The sequence below is a fragment of the Scomber japonicus genome, chromosome 3, assembly GCF_027409825.1.
Source record: "Scomber japonicus isolate fScoJap1 chromosome 3, fScoJap1.pri, whole genome shotgun sequence".
Lineage (NCBI taxonomy): Eukaryota > Metazoa > Chordata > Actinopteri > Scombriformes > Scombridae > Scomber > Scomber japonicus.
The window spans coordinates 17,152,044-17,173,287 of NC_070580.1; the positions used below are offsets into that span (position 1 = coordinate 17,152,044).

Sequence of the window (21,244 nt, forward strand, 5' to 3'; positions counted from 1 at the left end):
TTATACATCTGTTTATATATATACATCTTTAGACTCCTGAGTCAAGGACAATTTTGTACTTCTTTTAATTGTGAAACGTTAAGGTTTCAGGCCTAAAAAACCCTGTCAGAAATGAAAGAGTCCATGGGAAATTCCAAGAGTCATTGTTATAGTCATTGTATTTAAACTATTTAAACTATTATTATAAAAATATAAAAAAAGGAGAAACTAGGTATTTTAACTGGGTATGTTTAATATAAATTATTTTATTATTTACAAAGACCCCTCCCTGAGCTACTACCTTATCGTGGTGGAGGGGTTTGCGTGTCCCAATGACCCCAGGAGCTCAGTTGTCGGGGGCTTTATGCCCCTGGTAGGGTCACCCATGGCAAACAGGTCCGGGGGGAGGGACCAGACAAAACGTAGCTCACAAGAACCTTATGATGAACACGATATATGGTCCTCTGGTTCCCTTGCCCGGACGTGGGTCACCAGGGCCCGGTGGCCGGGCCTTCACCTTCAGAGGGAACATGGGAACCCCTTCCAATGGACCCACCACTCATGGGAGGACCCAAAGGGGTTGGGTGCAGTTTGAGCTGGGCAGCGGCTGAAGGCGGGGACCTTGGCGGTCCGACCCTCGGCTGCAGAAGCTAGCTCTAGGGAGGTGGAAGCCTGAGATGGTGCGCGAGGTTGAGACGTTCCTAGATATAGTCGGCCTCACCTCGACGCATAGCAAGGTCTCTGGAACCAGTCTCCTCGAGAGGGGTTGGACTCTCATCCACTCTGGAGTTACCGCTGGTGAGAGGCGCCGGGCAGGGGTGGCAATACTTATGGCCCCTCGGCTTGGTGCCGGTATGTTGGAGTTTACCCCAGTGGATGAAAGGGTACTCTCCCTCCGCCTTCAGGTGGAGGGACGGATCCTGACTGTTGTTTGTGCCTATGGTCCAAACAGCAGGAGTATCCACCCTTTCTGGACTCCTTGTGTACTCTTTGGGTTGGGGATGAGCTCCTGCCCCAAGTGGAGAAGTTCAAGTACCTCGGGGTCTTGTTCATGAGTGAGGTAAGGATGGAGCGGGAGATCAACAGGCGGATCGGTGCGGCGTCTGCAGTAATGCGGACTCTGCACAAATCCGTCATGGTGAAGAGGGATCTGAACCGAAAGGCAAAGCTCTCGATTTACCAGTCGATCTTCGTTCCTACCCTCACCTATGGTCATGAGCTTTGGGTAGTGACCGAAAGAACGAGATCGCGTGTACAAGCGGCCGAAATGAGCTTCCTCCGTAGGGTGGCTGGGCTCTCCCTTAGAGATAGGGTGAGAAGCTCAGTTATCCGGAGCGAGCTCGGAGTAGACCCGCTGCTCCTCCGCGAGAGGAGCCAGATGGGATGGCTCGGGCATCTAGTCAGGATGCCTCCTGGAGGCAGGCAGGGGTCCCTGGTGAGGTGTTCAGGGCACGTCCCACCGGTAGGAGACCACGGGGAAGACCCAGGACACGCTGGAGAGACGATGTCTCTCGGCTGGCCTGGGAACACCTCGGGATCCCCCAGGAAGAGCTGGACGAAGTGGCTGGGCAGAGGGAAGTCTGGGCTTCCCTGCTTAGGCTGCTGCCCCCGTGACCCGACCCCATGTAAATGGCAAGAAGATGGATGGATGGATGGATATTTACAAAGATTAAAGTTTATACTACACAGCATCATTTATATCTTCACATCACTTTACCATTGTACCGACTGTTAACCAATGAGCACCTCTACTAGACCAAGTGCTGGTTCAATGATTTGCTTAAAAGCACTTGGACAGTATTCACAAGCCCATTTCATAGCCTCTTTTCTGTCACAACACTTGCACGCCCTGTATAAACATAATTATAAAAGCCTGAGTCACATTCAGTGGTTGGTCCCAGCATGACCTTCTAATTAAGAGGCCTTATTCTGCAAAAGGACAGAATTGTCTTGGGACAAATAAATGTTCAGTCATGGAAAGAGAAAGAAATCCCTTAGCACTGATATAATGGAGACTAGTGGCTGTAGAAAGAGGCAGAAAGCCAGCGCCAAGCCACCCGCACCTGTGAATTCAATGGATGTCTTTGGATCCCAAGGCTGTTTTCAACAATTATGTGAATTATAAATGGCTATCTGAGTTGATATCAAAGTGGCTGGAATAAAAACAAAACAGAAAACTTTTTGAGTTGGATTTAAATTCTTTCTTTTGATCAGGTAAGAAATGTATCCGTCTGTACCACATGTTAATTTGTTTTTTCTTTTCAGGCTTGTGTTAATATCATTTCGTTTTTAGAATCATCGAGCGGCTAATGCAGTATGACAGAAGATATAAAAAACAGCTGATGACTTTAGTGTGCATGTAAATACAGTCCCCAAAAGAGAGAGGCACACACACACAGCACCAACTACCCATTTATCTCATGTCATAACTGCAGGCGGAAACCAAGATGATTCAAAAAAGGGATTTTTTAGTCAATATACTGTGCGTGGTGTTTTATCAGTCAAACCCCAGGAGAATTAAGATAAATCACTGCTTGCTCTTGCTCCATACACACAATCCCAATACACACAATCCTAAACACATACAGGGTGCCTTAAAGCGAATTTAGTTTTTAATGAGGGGACCAATCACTTTCATTAACAGGACATGTCGTTTTATATTTCTCATAGGAGAGAGTTTTCCTCCAGAATAAATGAGGATCCTGCTCTTACCTGCTGCTCTCACAGACTAAGACATTCTCATTTCCAGTCATCCAATACAAACACTCTTCTTTCTCTTCTCTTCTTTCTAGTTACACTTTAGGAAGACAAATTGCAATTATTTTTGCCTCTGTGGCCATCATTTAGGAGTCTGTGAAGCAATGCGTTTTGCATTCGCAAAGCGTTGCAAATTAGACTGACCAATAACAGTGAACCACTGCATGACAGAGACTGTAAATCTTCACGGTTTCCCAGTTCAGTTCAGTTCAATTCAATTTAATGGGCTTTACTGGCATGAACGTTTTGAGAACAGTGTTACCACAGCATCAAAAACTATTAGATACAGTACAAAACAATATATATCAGATTGTACACATTGGGAAGTAAGATATACCCTGTCTCCTATTTTTAATTTGAGAGATCATTAAGCGTTTTAAAACCTGAGGTTAAGAGTTGAACTTGTTAAAGTAAATGTTTCTTATTTTATTGAATATTTTACACTGTAGGAGGAAGTGCACCTCTGTCTCAGCCTCATCTGTCAAACAGTGACCACATATTCTGTTTTCTTTTCTATACCATTTTTTGCACTATCCTAGTTTGTGGTCACTGAGCCTGTACTTGGTTAGGGTCTGTCTCTGTTTTTATATCTCTGACTTTACGACCAGATAACATTAATCTACTTTTGCTTTTAGTCTCTTCTTTCCAATGTTCCAGATAGGTTTCTTTCCATTGTATTTTTAATCTGGTTTACTCTGATTGGTTTTTAAAAAGCAGTGTTTTGTGAGACTGGCCAGAGTGTTTCTGAGAGGGGGCAATTAGTCTCAGCATTAACTGACATAGGGGACTCTTTTCTGGGCTCAGCTCTTGAGGGTGGAGAGTGTCTAGAGCTGGAAAATTTGAGTGCTCTCTTCTTGCCTCTCTAATTCTGCATAAAAAGATTCTGTTGGATGTCAGACTTCACCACCATACAGCACAATGGACAGGATGATACTATCAAAAAACATTTTTTAAGACTTATTTTTGGGCTTTTCATGCTTTATTTTTAGTAAGTAACTGGCAGAGAGGCTATAGGAAATAGGGAGAGAGAGAGGGGAATGACCTGCAGCATAGGTCCGTGGCCAAATTCGAACCAGGGTCGCTGTGATTATGTGGCATGAGCTCTAACCACTTGACCACCAGGGCGCTCCACTATCAAATAGTTTAAGCCAGATTTTAATTGGAAATTGGAAATAATAAAATGTTCTTTTAATTCAATTGACCACCAGGGCGCTCCACTATCAAATAGTTTAAGCCAGATTTTAATTGGAAATTGGAAATAATAAAATGTTCTTTTAATTCAATTTTGAGCTGTTTTACTTTGGCTCTTTTTTCTTTTAGTGCATTCTGCCATATTGGAACTATCTGTTATGATTATACCAAGGTGGGTATAACTCATTCTATGTTTAATCATATGATCATTTGTGGTAAACTGGTATTTGTTCTCCTCCATCTGAGGTGTTTTTGAAAATATTATGACATTAGTTTTCTTCATATTTACTGCCAGGGCCACTTTATTGTTACTCTGAATGGGAGACATATTTTCTTTCCTACACAACCTTGTAGAAGAGCACCCACGCAAGCACACACATACTGTATACGTTGCATGCACAAGTGTAGTGCTTATGCTTATTTGCGGCATCATAAACTAACTAAATGAAAATAAAATGGGTTTCAGTCAGTGAATTGTATGTTTGTTTGTGAAGTATATTTTGGAGATTAACATTTATGCTTAATTCAAATAATCAGTGTTCATTATATTCTTTGGTATCATTTTCTTGTTTCCTCTGTTAATCATGGAAATAATATTACAATATTATAAAACGGTCAAGTAATGTGGAAACTACCAAAATTATGTGTGGGCCCACATTATGTGTAGGCATAATGATGCATCAGGATGCATCATTATTTACACAAATAAACGGTACAGCTGTTGCCTCTCTACATGTTAAACTTATTCTTTGAAATTATGTGTCATCTATTCTAGGTCTTCTGTGTTCAGAGGTCAGCCAAATTTTCACACTGTTGACAATAACATGAGTTAACTATTTGACTTTTATTGTTGAACAATAACTACTCCACTAATATACTCATTAACTGTATTATTTCTCAGTTGTATGACACTTTGTTTCTATTTATTTATTCATAAATATTTTCACATTTATTTATTTTGCTAAGGTTAATACTGTGAGTCATTTATTACATTTAAAGACTGGGTGTCAGTTTTGCCAAACATTTTGATCTTATGTTCAATTATCAGTTCCAGCCAATTCGGCATCAACCACTCTTCCACAAGTACATCCAGTAGATACAGATCATGTATGTCTTTAGAGTGGGCAGAAACTTATGTAGAGTGCTGCATTTATACACCATTGTGTGTGTGTGTGTGTGTGTGTGTGTGTGTGTGTGTGTGTGTGTGTGTGTGTGTGTGTGTGTGCACAGTTAATCAAATACATCTGTATATTGCTGTTGGCAGTCATGTGGGACCCATGAACCATCTGTATTTATTTATAGATTGTTACTATTGATTTTATTAGCAGTAGTTATAGCCAGCATTGGAAATTCTTACATACAGTATATTCACACATAGAAAGGAAGCATTCAGATGCATTTACATTCAGGAGTGTGTCTATTATCCAGCTTAATCAAAATTTCCATGTATGCCAGAACTGATTTATACTTTGGTGCAGTGGTACACACTCACATACTCTTAAACAGTCTTAAACACCATGTGGGAGGTTACTACAGATTAGAAATTAAAGATGTACTGGTAGCAGAGGAATTAAGACATTTGCTGTACATAGAGACACTGCAGCAGCACAGTAACTCTAGAGCCAAACTAGAGTACTACTCTGCAGTGGTATAATTATCATAGACAAGATACAGGGACACCATTACATGTGAGAAAGCAACATTTTATGAGAATACCTTGTTACTGGGATAGTAAAATACAGCAACAACACAGCGTCCTGCGGCAGTCGGCTACCAGCAGCGCACTGATGGATGTGCCACTCTGCTAATTTGATTTGATTTGATTTCCCCTGGATAGTAGAGCCTAGCACATTCTCCAAATGACTCATTCTCATACTGTGTACCTCTGGCATGTGTTTGTGCGTGTGCTTATATGGATGTGTGTATGCATGCGTGCCTGTCCGTCCCTGTGTGTCTCTGCCAGACAGTCTGAGAATAGACTGTCTGGAATTTTATGCTCATCTTTGAAAAGCTCTTGCCAGTTTTGCCAATTAGTGGCTCTATTACAATGTCACTTGCCTGTCTTTAACAGGACACTTCTGGACATGATGACCTTTTAGGATTACTTTCAGAGACTGACCTTGTTTTACAAAGTTGTACTTTTCCATGAGCACAATATGGCTACTGGAAACAGACGTATTATCTACATATATTACACATTATCTGCACTGAATTTCACTTATAGGAACAGTAACATTATACTCACACATATGTTTTATGTGTCTGTGTTTCCATCAGAGGCCTGATGAGGAGGTGGTAGTGGACCAGGGAGGGACCAGCTCAGTGCTAAACATCCACTATGAGAAGGAGGAACTTGAAGGTGAGTCACCTGCATAGGTTGAATAGTCAAACCCTACATGTAGAGCATTATTGTGATTATTTCAAATGATTCTGATGGCATACATTTTTGTATGACTATAAATATATTGTATCAAAACATTTCTATAGACTTACATTTTCATTGGTGAAGAATGTGTCATTTTTGCTACATCATCATATTATTGTTGTATTATTAGTACTTTTGATAATACTTCTGGTAAATTTTTTTCTTTTTTGTTCTTTGCTCATGATCCCCTAAGCCATTCACCTTACATTTTTGCTGTATTTTGTGGTGAAAATGTTATTGTTAATTGCAGAGTATGTCAATGTCACACAGAGAAAACAATGAGATTTAAACTGGAGGGACACATTTATTTTCCTGGTCATTATTGTCAACTTTAAAGGTGTAATCTGCTCTTTGTACTGCTTTCCAAGGTCTTAAACATTCCACCATGCTGCACAGTTGAGTGCACTCCAATCACTGATGTCGCAGCAGGTGTTTACCATTAACAGCTGATTGAAAAGTTCTGCTGCTATATCACTGATAATTTTGTCAATTACCAGCAAACAGAGCTGTCTTTATCTCTGCATCTCAATAGCAGAGCTCCACTCTTTGTTCGTTTTCAACAACATTGTCCATATTTTTATTTTGTTATGCTAACAGTGGTTTAGTAACAACTTGTTAAGTGTGGTGGTAAGTAGTGCTCCTTGCACCCACTAAGCAGTATGTGTTACTAACAACCCTCACAGTTTGCATCTCATCAGAAGAAAATTGTATCCTCCACATTCATACTGCTGGCTTATTCAAACTCTAATCATGAATCATATTTTATTAGCTTAACAGATATTTTGCATGAAAAACACTGGTGTGTTAGCCTAGAGGAAGTTAAGTAAAAAGCTTTTTATTTTCCCTCTGAAATGCGGTGGAGCATTTAACAAAGTAATATCTAGAACAATGGAAATACAAGAGGTAGCAGTGGTACTGCATACTTAATAATTACCTAAAGTAATTACCTAACACTACAGGTGATCTGACCTCACTCAGCTCCTGAGATCACTTATGTTGTAAATATTTTATGAGACTCTACAGTGTGGTGGAGCATAGTTTTCTGTATGATTAATTAGTTTTTTTCATACTCATATTGTGCGTGCATGTGTTTGTGCGTGTGTGCATGTGTGTTAAGTTGTTGTGTTGTATTGTTGTGGATGAATAAGGCTGAACATTAATAATGAAACCTCCATATCCTTAGTAGGCTTGGGAAGCCATAATAATATGTCCAGAGATAGACCTCTCAGCTGTAGCTCAGTAACTGTATTCTCATTGCAGCCCAAAATATATTTGTTATGCACACATACACACACAGACACACACATATCAAACTGACTCAGACTCTTCTCAGAACGTTACAATATACAACATTTCATTTTAGTAGTCTCTGCTCTGATATTCAAATTAAACTCTATCATTGTCAGTGTCATGTGCCTTCAGTCTCTTGTTATCACAGCATGTTGCATTCAACACTGAAAGCACTAATGATAATTAACGTTGGCAGTGGTTGAAACTAATGTGGGACAGGAAGAGTGTTGATTCTACCCATGGAGCTTCAGGCCAACATCTAACCCTCAGTTTAATAGCTTTCACTTTTAGCCTTCTGAGCTGAGAGACAGTATGCTATACACCCTAAGCTTTGCCCATTAGCAGTAAACTCTGCTGCTCAATTCTGTTTTATTTATTTTTCTCTTTCTGTTGTCTGTCTGGCCAAACCAAAATGTACTTGTGTATGTAGTTACAGAATACCCAAACACCTCAATGATAGAGGCTAATACGTACTATTAGTATGTCACCTTTAACAGAAGTGTGATGATCAGGCAAACATTTAAAGTAAGGTGGGACAGACTGCAGAGAAAAACAGTATACTCCTGTCCAATTAATGTTTTTTTTTTGTAGACAGCCTTGACCTTTGACGTGACCTTCCTCAGATTACCTGCCTAAACACAAAAGACTTCTTACAAATGACCATAGAATAAACACACTCCTGGTTTATCTCTTACCAGTCTGCTCGCACCTTCTTTGACGTTTTTCAAGAATGCCTAAAGCTTGTTTAAGGCATCAGGCAGACTTTGTCTTTATTATATTAGTATTCATATTTAGTTCAGTAGCATTTTGTCCTCCTTAGTATTCATATTTAGTTCAGTAGCATTTTGTCCTCCATTGTATCCCTCTAATGAGCAGTTATCAAATTCCCAAGAACCTCTACTGGCATTAATATGATGATGTTTTATATTTTTTCCAATGCTCTGTCGAAATGTGTTTCAGCAAATAAAATCTGGTTGCAACTAAAACACTGATATTAAAATCGAATTTTTAGTGAACAATTAGAGATTAGTGATGATATAGCAAAATAGTTTTAAATGTTTGCCTGTCACAAAGTAAGTAAAATCACTTCTCTTGTCTTTCTTCTTCAGGTCACAGGACTTTGTTTGTGGGTGTACGGATGCCCAGGCAGAGCCATCGTCACCACAAGGCCCACGGCTCTCGGCACCGCAAGAAAGACAGAAGGGCAGGAAGCATCGCAGCACAACAAAGCGAGGCAACTGAGACGACCACATCCTCTCATGGTACCACGCATACAAATACACACACAAACCTCTTCATAGGCTTCTACTTGCTGACAGTGTCTTTTAGTTTCAGTTTCAAAGAGATAGAGGCAAAGTATTTCTTGTATTTGGTCATAGCTTAGTGTCAAACATAGAGAGGAAGTGGTAATCGTTAAACAAAAACTATCAATACTGTAAGCACTTCACACACGCACACAAAGACACAGACACACACCCCTCTGGGCTAAAATTGACAAACCCACTAATTAGCTAACAAAGAGCAGGAAGTACTCAGCAAGTTGCATGTGTGTGTACATGTGTTTAGGTAGTTATGGCTCTGGTTTTGTCTTTTTGAGTCTGGACTGAGTATTAATTTAAAAGGCATGTCTTGACAAAGAATGTGGTGTTGTGTCTGTTCATGAAAGAACCACGGCTCACCTCTCAGTCCTCACTCACACCGTCTCACTTCATCAGATACGCCGTCCCAGCGGGTCCAGTTCATTCTGGGAACAGAGGAGGATGCTGAACATGTGTCCCACGAGCTGTTCACTGAGCTGGATGAGATCTGTGTGAAGGATGGCAAGGATGCTGAGTGGAAAGAAACAGCCAGGTCAGGATCTCCTCTGGGAGCTATTGGCAACAAAGCTTGGCAGTAAAGCCTCTGACAGCCCAGCAGCTCTACAGCTGTGCAGTAACAGGGAGAAATGTTTGAGTGTTAGTTACATTTAAAGCTTACAAGATCATTTTTGGTCAGTTTACTCAAGGGGAAATGCTCCAGTGCTGTGAGCTCATTCATGTTAACATGTCAAAAACTTTCCTGGGAGGAAGTGATTAAAACCACAATGAGAAAGATGTTAAGTTTTTTAAATGCATAAACTGAGCTGATTGCTGATCTCTTGCCTTTCTTTACTTCGCAGGTGGCTGAAGTTTGAGGAAGATGTGGAGGATGGTGGAGAAAGATGGAGTAAGCCCTATGTTGCTACTCTCTCTCTCCACAGTCTGTTTGAGCTGCGCAGTTGCATCATCAATGGCAGCGTCCTGCTTGACATGCATGCTGACTGCATTGAAGAGATTGCAGGTGAGTGTATATCCAGCTGACATCCAAAGCATCTCAGCAGCAGAGTGCTATTCTAGAAAAATGACTGTCCACAATTTTGGCTGCATTTTAAATTACCACAAAATCCATCAATTGTTCTGTCTCCTGGAGAATGAAGTGGAAATAGTCACAAAATCATGTCGGTGCTATATTTTATAAAGACTGTGCAAGAAATCTGTTGATCATTTGTATAAAGGGAGTGACCGGTATCACTTTTTCAAATGAAGATTGTTCTACATTTTATTTTCCCATCTTGCTCTTCTCTTTTAGTCTTATAGCTCCCTTTCCTTGAGTAAATATCACAATCATTAATATAAAATGGGCTTTATAGCTCAGCTGAGCTGCCTGCTAGATGTGTAATATAAAGCGTTTTATCCTCCGGAGAGAGGAAACACACATATATAGCTCAGGCCTGGGGGGAGTATCAATATTGTGCACAGTGCACACAAACAGATACACATAGAGACTCAACTTGTCAATCACAGAAAAATCTAAATTGACACAAAATGACTTTCCTATGATGTCATGAACAAGCACAAAGGCTTAGTTTGTGCCATTAAGCTGAACAAACGTTACAGTTGTGTTTCCATAACTCATGCTGTCATTGTGTTTTACTGGAATATCCCTACTGAACTTCTGTTGAACTGGATTTGCATAAAATCTGCAATTAGACAAAGCTGCTACCACAGTCCAAACTCATTTGCATGCAAGTATACAATTAACAAACGACTGGACAGCTTCATGTATACCCATTAATAGGAGTATTTTTTAATCTCTTATTGCTTCACAGAGAGAACTGTTTTTTTTTCAGGAAGGCCCTGTTCTCACTCACATCACCATATTTTGTCATATACATCTATATCTTCTGCACTTTAATCTTTATGCAGATGCAAGTATGTGCAGTTATTTTAATTTATTTCATCCCGCTCCACCCATCTCTCTCACACACACACATGCATACAAATAACTATGTGTTACTAGCCTCTCCATCACACTGCCTTCCTAATGGTCAGAGTGTGACAGCTTTACAGCCTGAACAGCCTTGTTGCCTGCAATCTTTCCTCTTCTCCAGCTCTCCACTCCTCTTGTCACTTCCCCCTCTTCTCCGTTTGACTCCTGCCAGCAGCACCTGGACTCCAAACAGCAGTCAAGATGGCAGAAGAGATAGAAACAAAATAAAAAGATACATTTATTAACTTTATTTACTAAAATGGTTAAAAGCTAATTATTAAGTCAGGAAAAACAACATAAAATGTATTTCTGCAGTGACTTTCATGCAAGAGAATGTAACAGAAAATGCTTCACAGTCAATTTCCTGACAGCAATAACATAAAGTTACATCAGTAAAATACACATTCTTTAAAACTACACAAACAAATACAAAAAAACAAAAGAAATAAGCCTCTGCAGCCCCAATGAGTCATAGGATTGAGTCTAACTGAAAATTAGTCCAACAACAAGATTTTGCCAGAAAATGTGAATGTAGTAGGAATAAGTGCATGAAAAATAGATTCATTGTTAACACAGGCTAACTGGTTGACGGCTGTTCTCCCTACTCAACTCACCACCATGATGACCAAATATTTCAGTAAATAACTTTCGGATGTTTGGAAGTCAGCATCCTTAGGGTTTTAAAAATTAGATATCTAATTTTTAATGATTAAACTAGTTCTTTCAACATGACTGATATAACTGAATGTATCTCATGGTGGTATGAGTTTCTGAGCGCTGACTGACAGATGAGACACTGGAGGAGGCAGAGCTGTTGCTGCAATCTCAAATTAGAAGGAACTTGATACATGAAGTGTGAGCGGAGGCTACATTGGATGTTAAAGTCAAATGTGAGTTTTGATCTAATTTCAGGGCTTTTTGTGTGATTCTCTTGTCACTGCCCTTATTAACATGGCTAATTATACTGGTGCTGAGCTCAACACATTACTACTGGCCTTGAAGTGTGCTCAGAATGAATATAGGCACTGCAGTGTGTGTGTGTGTGTGTGTGTGTGTGTGTGTGTGTGTGTGTGTGTGTGTGTGTGTGTGTGTGTGTGTGTGTGTGTGTGTGTGTGTGTCAGACAGGCTGTTAGACTGTGGAGGATGAAGGGAAAGAAGGAGGGAAAGATCCAGTGCTGACTCAGCAAGTCACTGTGGAAAACCTAAGGACCAGAAGAGGGAGGAGAGAGTTAAAGATGGAGAGATGCTGATCATTTGCTGCAGTCTCACATGACCAGAAGTGTTGGACATATATTGACCTGCTGTAACCCTTCTAACTCTGTTCCTTTAAATATTGAAAGATGTATGAGGAGATTACATTTTAATTACAGCAATTTCAGGAAAAGACACTTCTGTTGGGGCATTGGTTTCTTGTTCACTGAGCTTATTGATTTTAAATGGATTGAAATTCTGGTCATGCATACTGTCCAATTAGAACTGATTGCGAGTGTACTTTACTTTTCGTCCATGTGTTGCAGACATGGTGCTAGACCACCAGGAGGCATCCCATGAGCTGAACGACAATGCGAGGGTGAAGGTACGTGAGGCTCTGCTGAAGAGACACCACCATCAGAATGAGAAGAAGAAGAACCTGATGCCCATCGTACGGTCCATCGCAGAGGTAACCCGAAAGCAGTCAGAGACCCATCTGACAGGTGGGTTTCATACAGTACTGTGTACCATGTTGCACAATAGATTCAAATCATCAGATCAGATTTTGTCAATGCCATCAAAACACTTATTTCAAATGATTTCTTGGGATAACATTGTTGTACATTTGCTGATAGGATCAAGCAGAAGAAACCTTGGCTACAGTAGTATAATCCTTAATAAAAGGAATAAAAGTGGAAAAAGCATTCGACCGGGTGGAATGGGGATATTTATTTGCTGTTTTGAAACAATTTGGTTTTGGGGGAAAATTCATTTCAATGGTCCACCTTCTCTATTCCTCCCCACAGGCTTGTATTTGTACTAATAATTTGCGTTCTTCATATTTCCCCCTTTCATGAGGAACCCGTCAGGGCTGTCCCCTGTCGTCCCTGTTATTTGCAATAGCCATTGAAACCATTGATTAGGGGTATTCGTCGTTGGGGGGTTGAACATCGTGTATCCTTATATGCAGACGACCTAATAGTATATGTCACTGATTTCCTGTGTACCAGAAATATAAGATATACTGCTTTCCTCTTAACAGTTCGGCGTCAATGATCATCCAAGGAAAACTTCCTTTTCATTTCTCTAAAACTTGCTTTAACTACTTGGGTATAAGAATCAATCACTCTCTTAAAGCATTATATAAAGAACATGTTACTACTCTGGTAGAAAAAGTGAGATCAGACCTCCAAAGATGGAGGGTCATTCCTTTATCTTTAGCCGGCAGAGTCCAATGTGTAAAAATGAATGTTGTGCCCCTTTATCTTTTTATATGTTTGCCTCTTTTTCTTCCTAAATCTTTTTTTCGCACAATTGATAGCTTGATTTCATCCTTTATATGGAGAGGCCGCATCCCACATATAAACAAATCCTTTCTTCAAAGAAGTAGGCCAAAAGGCGCTTCCAAACTTTGTTTTATTACTGGGTGGCAAACATCCAAAAGATCATCTCCTGGCTACATCACCCACACATAAACTGGTGTCAGATGGAGGCCGATTCTTGTTCATTTTCTCTTCGGGCTCTTGCCTGTGCTCCTCTACCGACACCTCCTTCCCATCATACTTTTTTTCACCACTCTCATTTTTGCTTCTACACTTAAAATCTGGACGCAGTTCCGGCGACATTTTATATTCAGAGACCTCTCTCTGTTGGGTTCTATTTGTAATAATCATTTATTTTTGCCAGCTAAGTTAGATGCTACCTTTGGGCAGTGGGATAGAGGGGGATTAAAATATTTTAGTGATTTTTATAACGATGGCACCTTTGCTAGCTTTGAGACTCTATCGGCTAAATTTGGCCTGCCTAGCTCAAACCTTGATATTTTCAAAAAATACGCAAATTTCAAAAAACCCAAATTCCACAATTTCCACTGTTACCACCCAAATCAGTTATGGATACTCTTCTCAAGACTCCTCCTAGGCTTAAAGGACTTATCTCATGTTTATATAATCAAATTCTATCTTTTAAAGACCACACTCTTAACAATATTAAATGCGCTTGGGAGAAAGAGTTAGGTATGGAGTTTGATGGGGACTGGTGGGAGAGGGCTACTTCATGTGTCAACTCCTCTTCCTCCTGTGCTCGACTAAGTCTGTTGAACTATCAAAATAATTAATGGAGGAACAACTATTTCTTTTGCTGTAGAAAGTATGTTTTTTACTTTGTAGATATGTTGGTCTTGCCAATAAATATACATTTTAAAAAAATCAAAAATAAATAAAAGGAATAAAAAAGGAAAGCAAGAAACCAAAAGTAACCAGACTATGTAAGAGATAGGCATAGAGAAAAGTGTCATCTTTAAACAGTGACACTAAATGCTTTGCCCTAATCTATTTGATTATTCATAAGCAAATGGGCAGTCTGTTGGCAGCTAAACATTAATGCCTTCATAGACTTGGCAGTGTACTAAAATACAGAATGTACTGACTGATTCTCATTTTCTGTCTTTTTCTTGATCTTGTACACATACACCCTCACTTGTTTTGTCCGGCAGGGTCAGCCACATTGCCCCAGCCTCCTCCAGTGCTAGAACCAGCCAAGAACGGACAAGACAGCACCCAAGTGGATCTCAGCAAGGTATGAGGTTTTTCCTCATAAATAGTGTGCCGTCCTCCTGTACCCACTGTTTATGCTTTAGGATGGATGCGGTAGAATAGTATATACGTAAAAGAATATAAGTGGGAAAGTATTTCATGATAAACATTAAACATTAACAATTTATCTATCAAGGTGGCACATCAGCAATTTAAGATCTGTTTGGTTGTACAAGCCTATGGCTGTATGAGTTCTGCAATCAGTAATCATGATTAGTATGCTGTCAACATAATAATCAAATAAACTAACAGAAGAAGCATATTACAAAGTGCATCCCACAGCAGCAGCTGTTCAAGACTGTAATGCCTGGCCTCATAGGAAATGGTTAAAAGCTTCCATTTAGTCATTAACTTATCACTCATCACGACAGAATTTGGATTAAATATTATTTTTCGAACTTGATGTCATCTCCATATAAAGGATAGCTAAGACATCTAGTATTAGGCTGTACCTGTCAACTGTAGATACTGAGTAATTTTTTGTACTAGTAATTGATGCTAACTCTGCCTCTCTCACCAGGTGGACATGCACTTCATGAAGAAGATCCCAGAGGGTGCAGAGGCCTCCAATGTGCTGGTGGGAGAGCTGGACTTCCTGGAGAGGCCCATCGTGGCTTTTGTCCGCCTTTCTCCTGCTGTGCTGCTCACTGGACTCACTGAAGTCCCCATCCCTACCCGGTACACAGATTTCTGTAGATACACCAACAATGCTTTGGTTATAAAATAAAAATAATAATACCTACTCTTAACCATTGGCTGACAATTATCAGGTTCCTCTTCATCCTCCTGGGCCCAGATGGAAAGGCTCAGCAATACCATGAAATTGGACGCTCCATGGCAACCATCATGACTGATGAGGTAAAAGCTCAATTAAAATGCCGCTTCAGAAACCTTCACAGAACAACTGTCTTACCATGTTAAGTTTCTTCTGTCCTTCACCTCTCTCTGTACCAGATATTCCATGATGTAGCGTACAAGGCAAAAGACAGAGGTGACCTGCTGGCTGGGATAGATGAGTTCCTGGACCAGGTGACTGTCCTGCCACCAGGGGAATGGGACCCCTCCATACGCATCGAGCCTCCTAAGAATGTCCCCTCTCAGGTACACAGCCTTGATCAGCCTTTGTTTTTCAGGTCTGTTACAACTTTGATTTGGTGTAAAAGAAAATAAGAGTGACTGTCTGACTGTACTGTATATAGCTGTAATTGATTTTGGCTGTTCCTGGACTGTCACTGGGTTACTGTAGGAGAAGAGGAAGATGCCTGGAGTCCCTAATGGCACAGCCTGCCAGGTGGAGGAAGAGCTGCATGCTGAGCACCATGGGCCAGAGCTGCAAAGAACTGGAAGGTAAACCGGTATTTGTAAGCTTGTTTATCAATACACAGGCTTGATTATAGGCTTTAATTTGGAATAATCCACATACAGTTTGCACAATCAATATACAGTGGAAGCCAAATTCAGAATGAATGATGAATATCAGGTTACTGTGGACAAACATGGACACTGCTCCTGTTAGGTTTCTGAAAAGATGTGTTGAAGCCTGGGGTTGAGTTTAGCACTTACCACCATGTTGTCAGTTACAAAGTCTAAATTTTGATTCATGAGAAGCTGCACAAGCAAGTGACAACCGCCACTGCTAGGGTGTGACAGCCTGGCAGCACAACAATACACTTCTAAAAGAATAAGTCAACACCCCTGATAATCTGGTTTGCCCTCTTACAGAAATAAATTGACTTTGTAAAATATGCTTATTGCTTTCTAACTGACAGTTAAATGTGAAGATTGCTACCACTTGTGTGATGACGCTAAAGACAGAGGAGGTGATTAACTTAATTTAGTACCAGATCAGGAAGCAAACAGCTGGCCAAGCTGTCACCAAAGTTAAAACATAAGCTGATTAGTGCCTATTTGTCCCTAATTAAGGAGTTGTACCTTGTTTGTTTAATCAGTACACTAACTAAAACTATTTTTTGTTTTCTGTGGAGTCACTATTGGCAAGACAGTGAAGATTATGTTGAACTCTTCCTTTAAATATGGGAATTAAAATGAGCATGTAATAACAATAATGTGTCAATTTGAAATTTCCCTCTCGAACTTACTTCCTAAACTTTTGCACCTTTCTTCTTTCTGTACGTGTTGCGGTCAGGTTGTTTGGTGGTCTGATACTGGACATTAAAAGAAAGGTTCCGTTCTATGTGAGTGACTTTAAGGATGGTCTTAGTCTCCAGTGTGTGGCCTCCTTCCTCTTCCTCTACTGTGCCTGCATGTCTCCTGTCATTACCTTTGGAGGACTGCTGGGAGAGGCGACAGAAGGACGCATTGTAAGAGCACAAACACACTCAAAAATCAAAATAGATACTGATTATTTCTCTTTCTGATTAATTGATTAATGGACTCTGAACAAGACATGCTTTTTGTATTATAGAGTGCCATTGAGTCCTTACTCGGTGCGTCTATGACTGGAGTTGCCTACTCTCTGTTTGCTGGCCAACCCCTAACCATCTTGGGAAGCACAGGTCCTGTGCTGGTTTTTGAGAAGATCCTCTTTAAATTCTGCAAGTATGTATTACAACAACTTGTCTGTGACAGTTTTATGATCACCACTCTTAGATTTGTTCATGTGTGATTTTAATGTTTTTGCTCCTCTCCTGTCCTGTCCTGTCCTGTCCTGTCCTCTCCTCTCCTGTCCTGTCCTGTCCTGTCCTCTCCTCTCCTCTCAGGGACTATGACCTGTCTTATCTGTCACTGAGGACTTGCATCGGCCTGTGGACAGCTTTCCTGTGTTTGTTGCTGGTTGCCACAGATGCTAGCTCTCTGGTGTGTTACATCACTCGGTTCACAGAGGAGGCCTTCGCTGCTCTCATCTGCCTCATCTTCATCTACGAGGCTCTGGAGAAGCTATTCCACTTGGGAGAAATATATCCCTTCAACGCACACAGTGATCTGGACAAACTCACACTGGCATAGTGAGGAACACTGTGTTCACTTTATGGCTTCCCTTTAGCTGCAGTATTACCTGCATGATCCCCTGGTAGATTAATTTCACATATACATTCTTCTTCATTTAATATATTCATATCAGGCCTAATTTTACTAATAAAAATATAAACCCATCATAGTTGTCATATACTGACTTGCTCTTTGCTCTGCTGTCTCTTCCTCTGTAGCTGTAAGTGTGCAGAGCCTGATCATCCCAGTAATAAAACCTTAGAGCTGTGGAGTGATAGAAACATCACAGCTGCTGCTGTACCCTGGGCCAACCTTACTGTCAAGGTAACGTAACTATGTAAACACACACTCAGATGCCTAATGTCTAATCCTAACTCTAACTTTCACATGAAAGCACATGCTGCATTTGCTCCTGTGTGTTTACTTTTGTTAACATTCAACTAACCCATTCACCTTCCCTTGAGCAGCTAACCTCTCTTAAGGACCTTTGTAAACACTGACAAGGACGTTCAATCGATTAACCTTTTACTGCTGTTTGTTTAACTGAGCACACTGAAGGGTTGTCTTGTTTCTCCCATGTTGTTTTTCTTTCGGTTATGTAGATTCCTTGTGTCATTATTCTGTTATTTCTCTTGAGGCATTCTAATGTAATATCTCTGAATCTGTACAGGAGTGTATCAATCTGCAGGGACACTTTGTTGGGACGGCATGTGGCCATCATGGCCCCTACACCCCAGATGTTCTCTTCTGGTCTACCATCTTGTTTTTCTCGACCTTCTTCATGTCTGCATTCCTCAAACAATTCAAAACTAGCCGTTACTTCCCCACCAAGGTATTTAACAAATATGAAAGCAGGCTAAAATAGCAATTATTAGACATTGGCAAACTTTTTAATTAACTCTTATCTCCTGTGCTCAGGTGCGGTCCATGATCAGTGACTTTGCAGTGTTCCTGACCATCGTCTTCATGGTTTTGCTTGACTATGTAATTGGGGTGCCCTCCCAGAAGTTACAGGTGCCCAGCAAATTCCAGGTAGAGAGGAAATACGCCACTTGTTGACGTTTATTTAAGATTTCATTTATATAAGACTTAGATCAAAGAGCCAAACCTCTTGAATGTTCGGTTTAGAACCTGCTCTATGTGTAAAGTGCCTTGAGATAACTCTGTTGTGATTTGGCGCTATACAAATAAAGATTGATTGATTGATTGATTGATTGATTGAATGTGTTCCAACAGCCCACCAGAGACGACCGAGGGTGGTTGATCAATCCAATAGGGCGCAACCCATGGTGGACAGTCCTGGCAGCCTCTATTCCTGCTCTTCTTTGCACCATCCTCATATTCATGGACCAACAAATAACTGCTGTCATCATCAACCGAAAAGAGCACAAACTGCTAGTAAGAAAAAAATATTTAAAGTTTAGATAATACCTTTTATTTTTAATTTGAATAATCTGTAAACTTTCAGCTCTGTACTGTCGATCAGTTAGGCATGAGCGTATCTGTACTTCTGTTTCTTTTGCAGAAGGGTTGTGGGTACCATCTGGACCTGCTAATGGTTGGGGTGATGCTGGCGGTGTGCTCCATCATGGGCTTGCCCTGGTTCGTAGCTGCCACAGTCCTGTCCATCTCTCATGTGAATAGCCTGAAGCTGGAGTCAGAGAGCTCGGCTCCAGGAGAGCAGCCTCGTTTCCTGGGCATACGAGAGCAGAGGCTCACTGGCTTGGTCATCTTTCTGCTCATGGGCTGCTCTGTATTCATGACTGGAGCCCTGCAGGTCAGTCAGACAAACTATGCAATGCTGCCCCCCTCTGGCTGGGACAAGACAATCAGACAGTGGAATGAAAGATAGAAACTGTGATTACTTTAAATCACTTTTTGTATACTAACGCTCATTGTATCTTTTTCCCCCCAGTTCATTCCTATGCCGGTGTTGTATGGTGTTTTCCTTTACATGGGAGCCTCTTCATTAAAAGGCATCCAGGTACTTTACAATGTGACATATACAGTACATAAATTGGACACAGGAAGACAGTTTAAAGCCACAGAGTGTAGAATTTGCAACTTTGGATTGTCAAATATTTTTACAATCAAAAATGTATGCCATCAGAATAATGGCAGCTGTATTATGCTGCACTGTTTTCAACCAACCAACTCATTACTCCAGCTGAGAGTATTTCATATACTAAGTGTTTAGGCTTGCTATCTTGCCCTTTGCATGTCAGCCTCTTACTAGTTTGGCTGTCTCTTTTAAGGGCTCTCTGAATCTAATTAATTCTGCTGCAATTCAACGAGACCTGCCAGTTAATTAGCAAAAATATATAGCTAAATTTATCATTCATAATCACTTCCATTCTCTTGCCATATTCTCCATATGTCTCTCTGCTCAGCAATCATTAATTAATTAATCTCTGATTTCCCTCTGTCTCTTGCCGTCTCTGTCTCTATCACTTGCTACCATGCATATCTCTTCATCACACGTCTCAGTTTTTTGACCGTCTGAAGTTGTTTGGGATGCCAGCGAAGCATCAGCCAGACTTCATCTACCTGCGTCACGTCCCCTTGAGGAAGGTGCATCTGTTCACTCTCACTCAGCTCACCTGTCTGGTGCTGCTCTGGGTCATCAAGACCTCACCTGCTGCTATCGTCTTTCCCATGATGGTGAGTTGACCTCCTCCTCCACCAACAACTCCCTCTTTCTCTAGTAGTCTTTTCATACCGTTGCACTGAAATAATATGTTTTTCCTTTTCTACTGTGACTGCAGGTGCTGGCTCTGGTATTCATCCGCAAACTTCTGGACTTCTGCTTCTCTAAACGAGAGCTAAGCTACCTGGATGATTTAATGCCTGAGTGGAAGAAAAAAAATCTTGATGATGCTTCCAAAAAGATGGAGGAGGTAGTTTAAATTCAATCTTCACATGCACAGATGATAATAATTAAACCTGCGAGTATCAACTATTGTTGTTTATGGTGGGAAATCATTTCTCAAGACCCATCTTTTCAAATCTGCTTTTAATGTTCGATTGTTGTGATGTTTTCTTATATTTGTTTTGTTTTTCTGTTTTGTCTCTTCTTCTCTGCATTGCTTTTATTGATTATGTTTTCATTTATTCTGTATGGTTTCATTGTTTTAATTGTCTTTGATTCTTTAAAGCTTCTTTGAGTATTGTTAAAAGCACTCTATAAATAAAATGCATTATTATTATTATTATTATCTTATAGGAAACACAGGTTATGCTCGGTGCAAATAAGGAAGATACAACAACAGTTCAGATTCCCATGGAGAGCAGCAAGCCTGTTCAGACCCCCAAAACACATGATCCCAAGTGAGTACACACAGATGTACCACACACTCAAATGGACAGCGTGGGTATGAGATCATTGATTAGAGTGGTACAAATATGAGAGAAATGTTAACTTTAATGTCCATCTATATGCTAACTTGTCTTGTTTAGTATGTGGTGGTCTGTTGTGAGGTGCACCCTGTGGATACTAACACTTCTCCCAAAGCTCCAATTCATCACCCTCCCCCCTCCTACCTGCTTTCTGACCCTCCTTTTCCTCTCCCTGCTCCTTAGG

At 40.6% G+C, this 21,244-nt stretch overlaps 1 protein-coding gene across 1 annotated transcript; it reads left to right on the plus strand.

Moving 5' to 3' along the window:
• Window positions 1-6,204: 6,204 nt before the first annotated feature.
• On the plus strand, window positions 6,205-20,985 carry slc4a8 (solute carrier family 4 member 8). The gene is made up of 23 exons (XM_053316468.1): window positions 6,205-6,286; window positions 8,752-8,904; window positions 9,358-9,493; window positions 9,801-9,961; window positions 12,448-12,628; window positions 13,735-13,774; window positions 14,636-14,698; window positions 15,236-15,393; window positions 15,486-15,573; window positions 15,670-15,816; window positions 15,962-16,062; window positions 16,862-17,036; window positions 17,141-17,274; window positions 17,436-17,681; window positions 17,883-17,988; window positions 18,335-18,496; window positions 18,583-18,696; window positions 18,901-19,062; window positions 19,190-19,441; window positions 19,580-19,648; window positions 20,152-20,325; window positions 20,430-20,561; window positions 20,953-20,985. The coding sequence occupies exons 2-23, from the start codon at window positions 8,781-8,783 to the stop codon at window positions 20,983-20,985; spliced, it is 2,958 nt and encodes a 985-aa protein (XP_053172443.1). The 5' UTR covers window positions 6,205-6,286; window positions 8,752-8,780.
• Window positions 20,986-21,244: the final 259 nt, after the last annotated feature.

What these genes read in the sequence shown, in the direction of transcription:
- slc4a8 (XM_053316468.1), top strand. Translation starts at nt 8,781, where the DNA reads ATGCCCAGGCAGAGCCATCGTCACCACAAGGCCCACGGCTCTCGGCAC. An exon ending in CTGCATTGAAGAGATTGCAG is followed by an intron (nt 9,962 to 12,447) that starts GTGAGTGTATAT and finishes CATGTGTTGCAG; the next exon opens with ACATGGTGCTAGACCACCAG. An exon ending in GAAGTCCCCATCCCTACCCG is followed by an intron (nt 15,394 to 15,485) that starts GTACACAGATTT and finishes GACAATTATCAG; the next exon opens with GTTCCTCTTCATCCTCCTGG.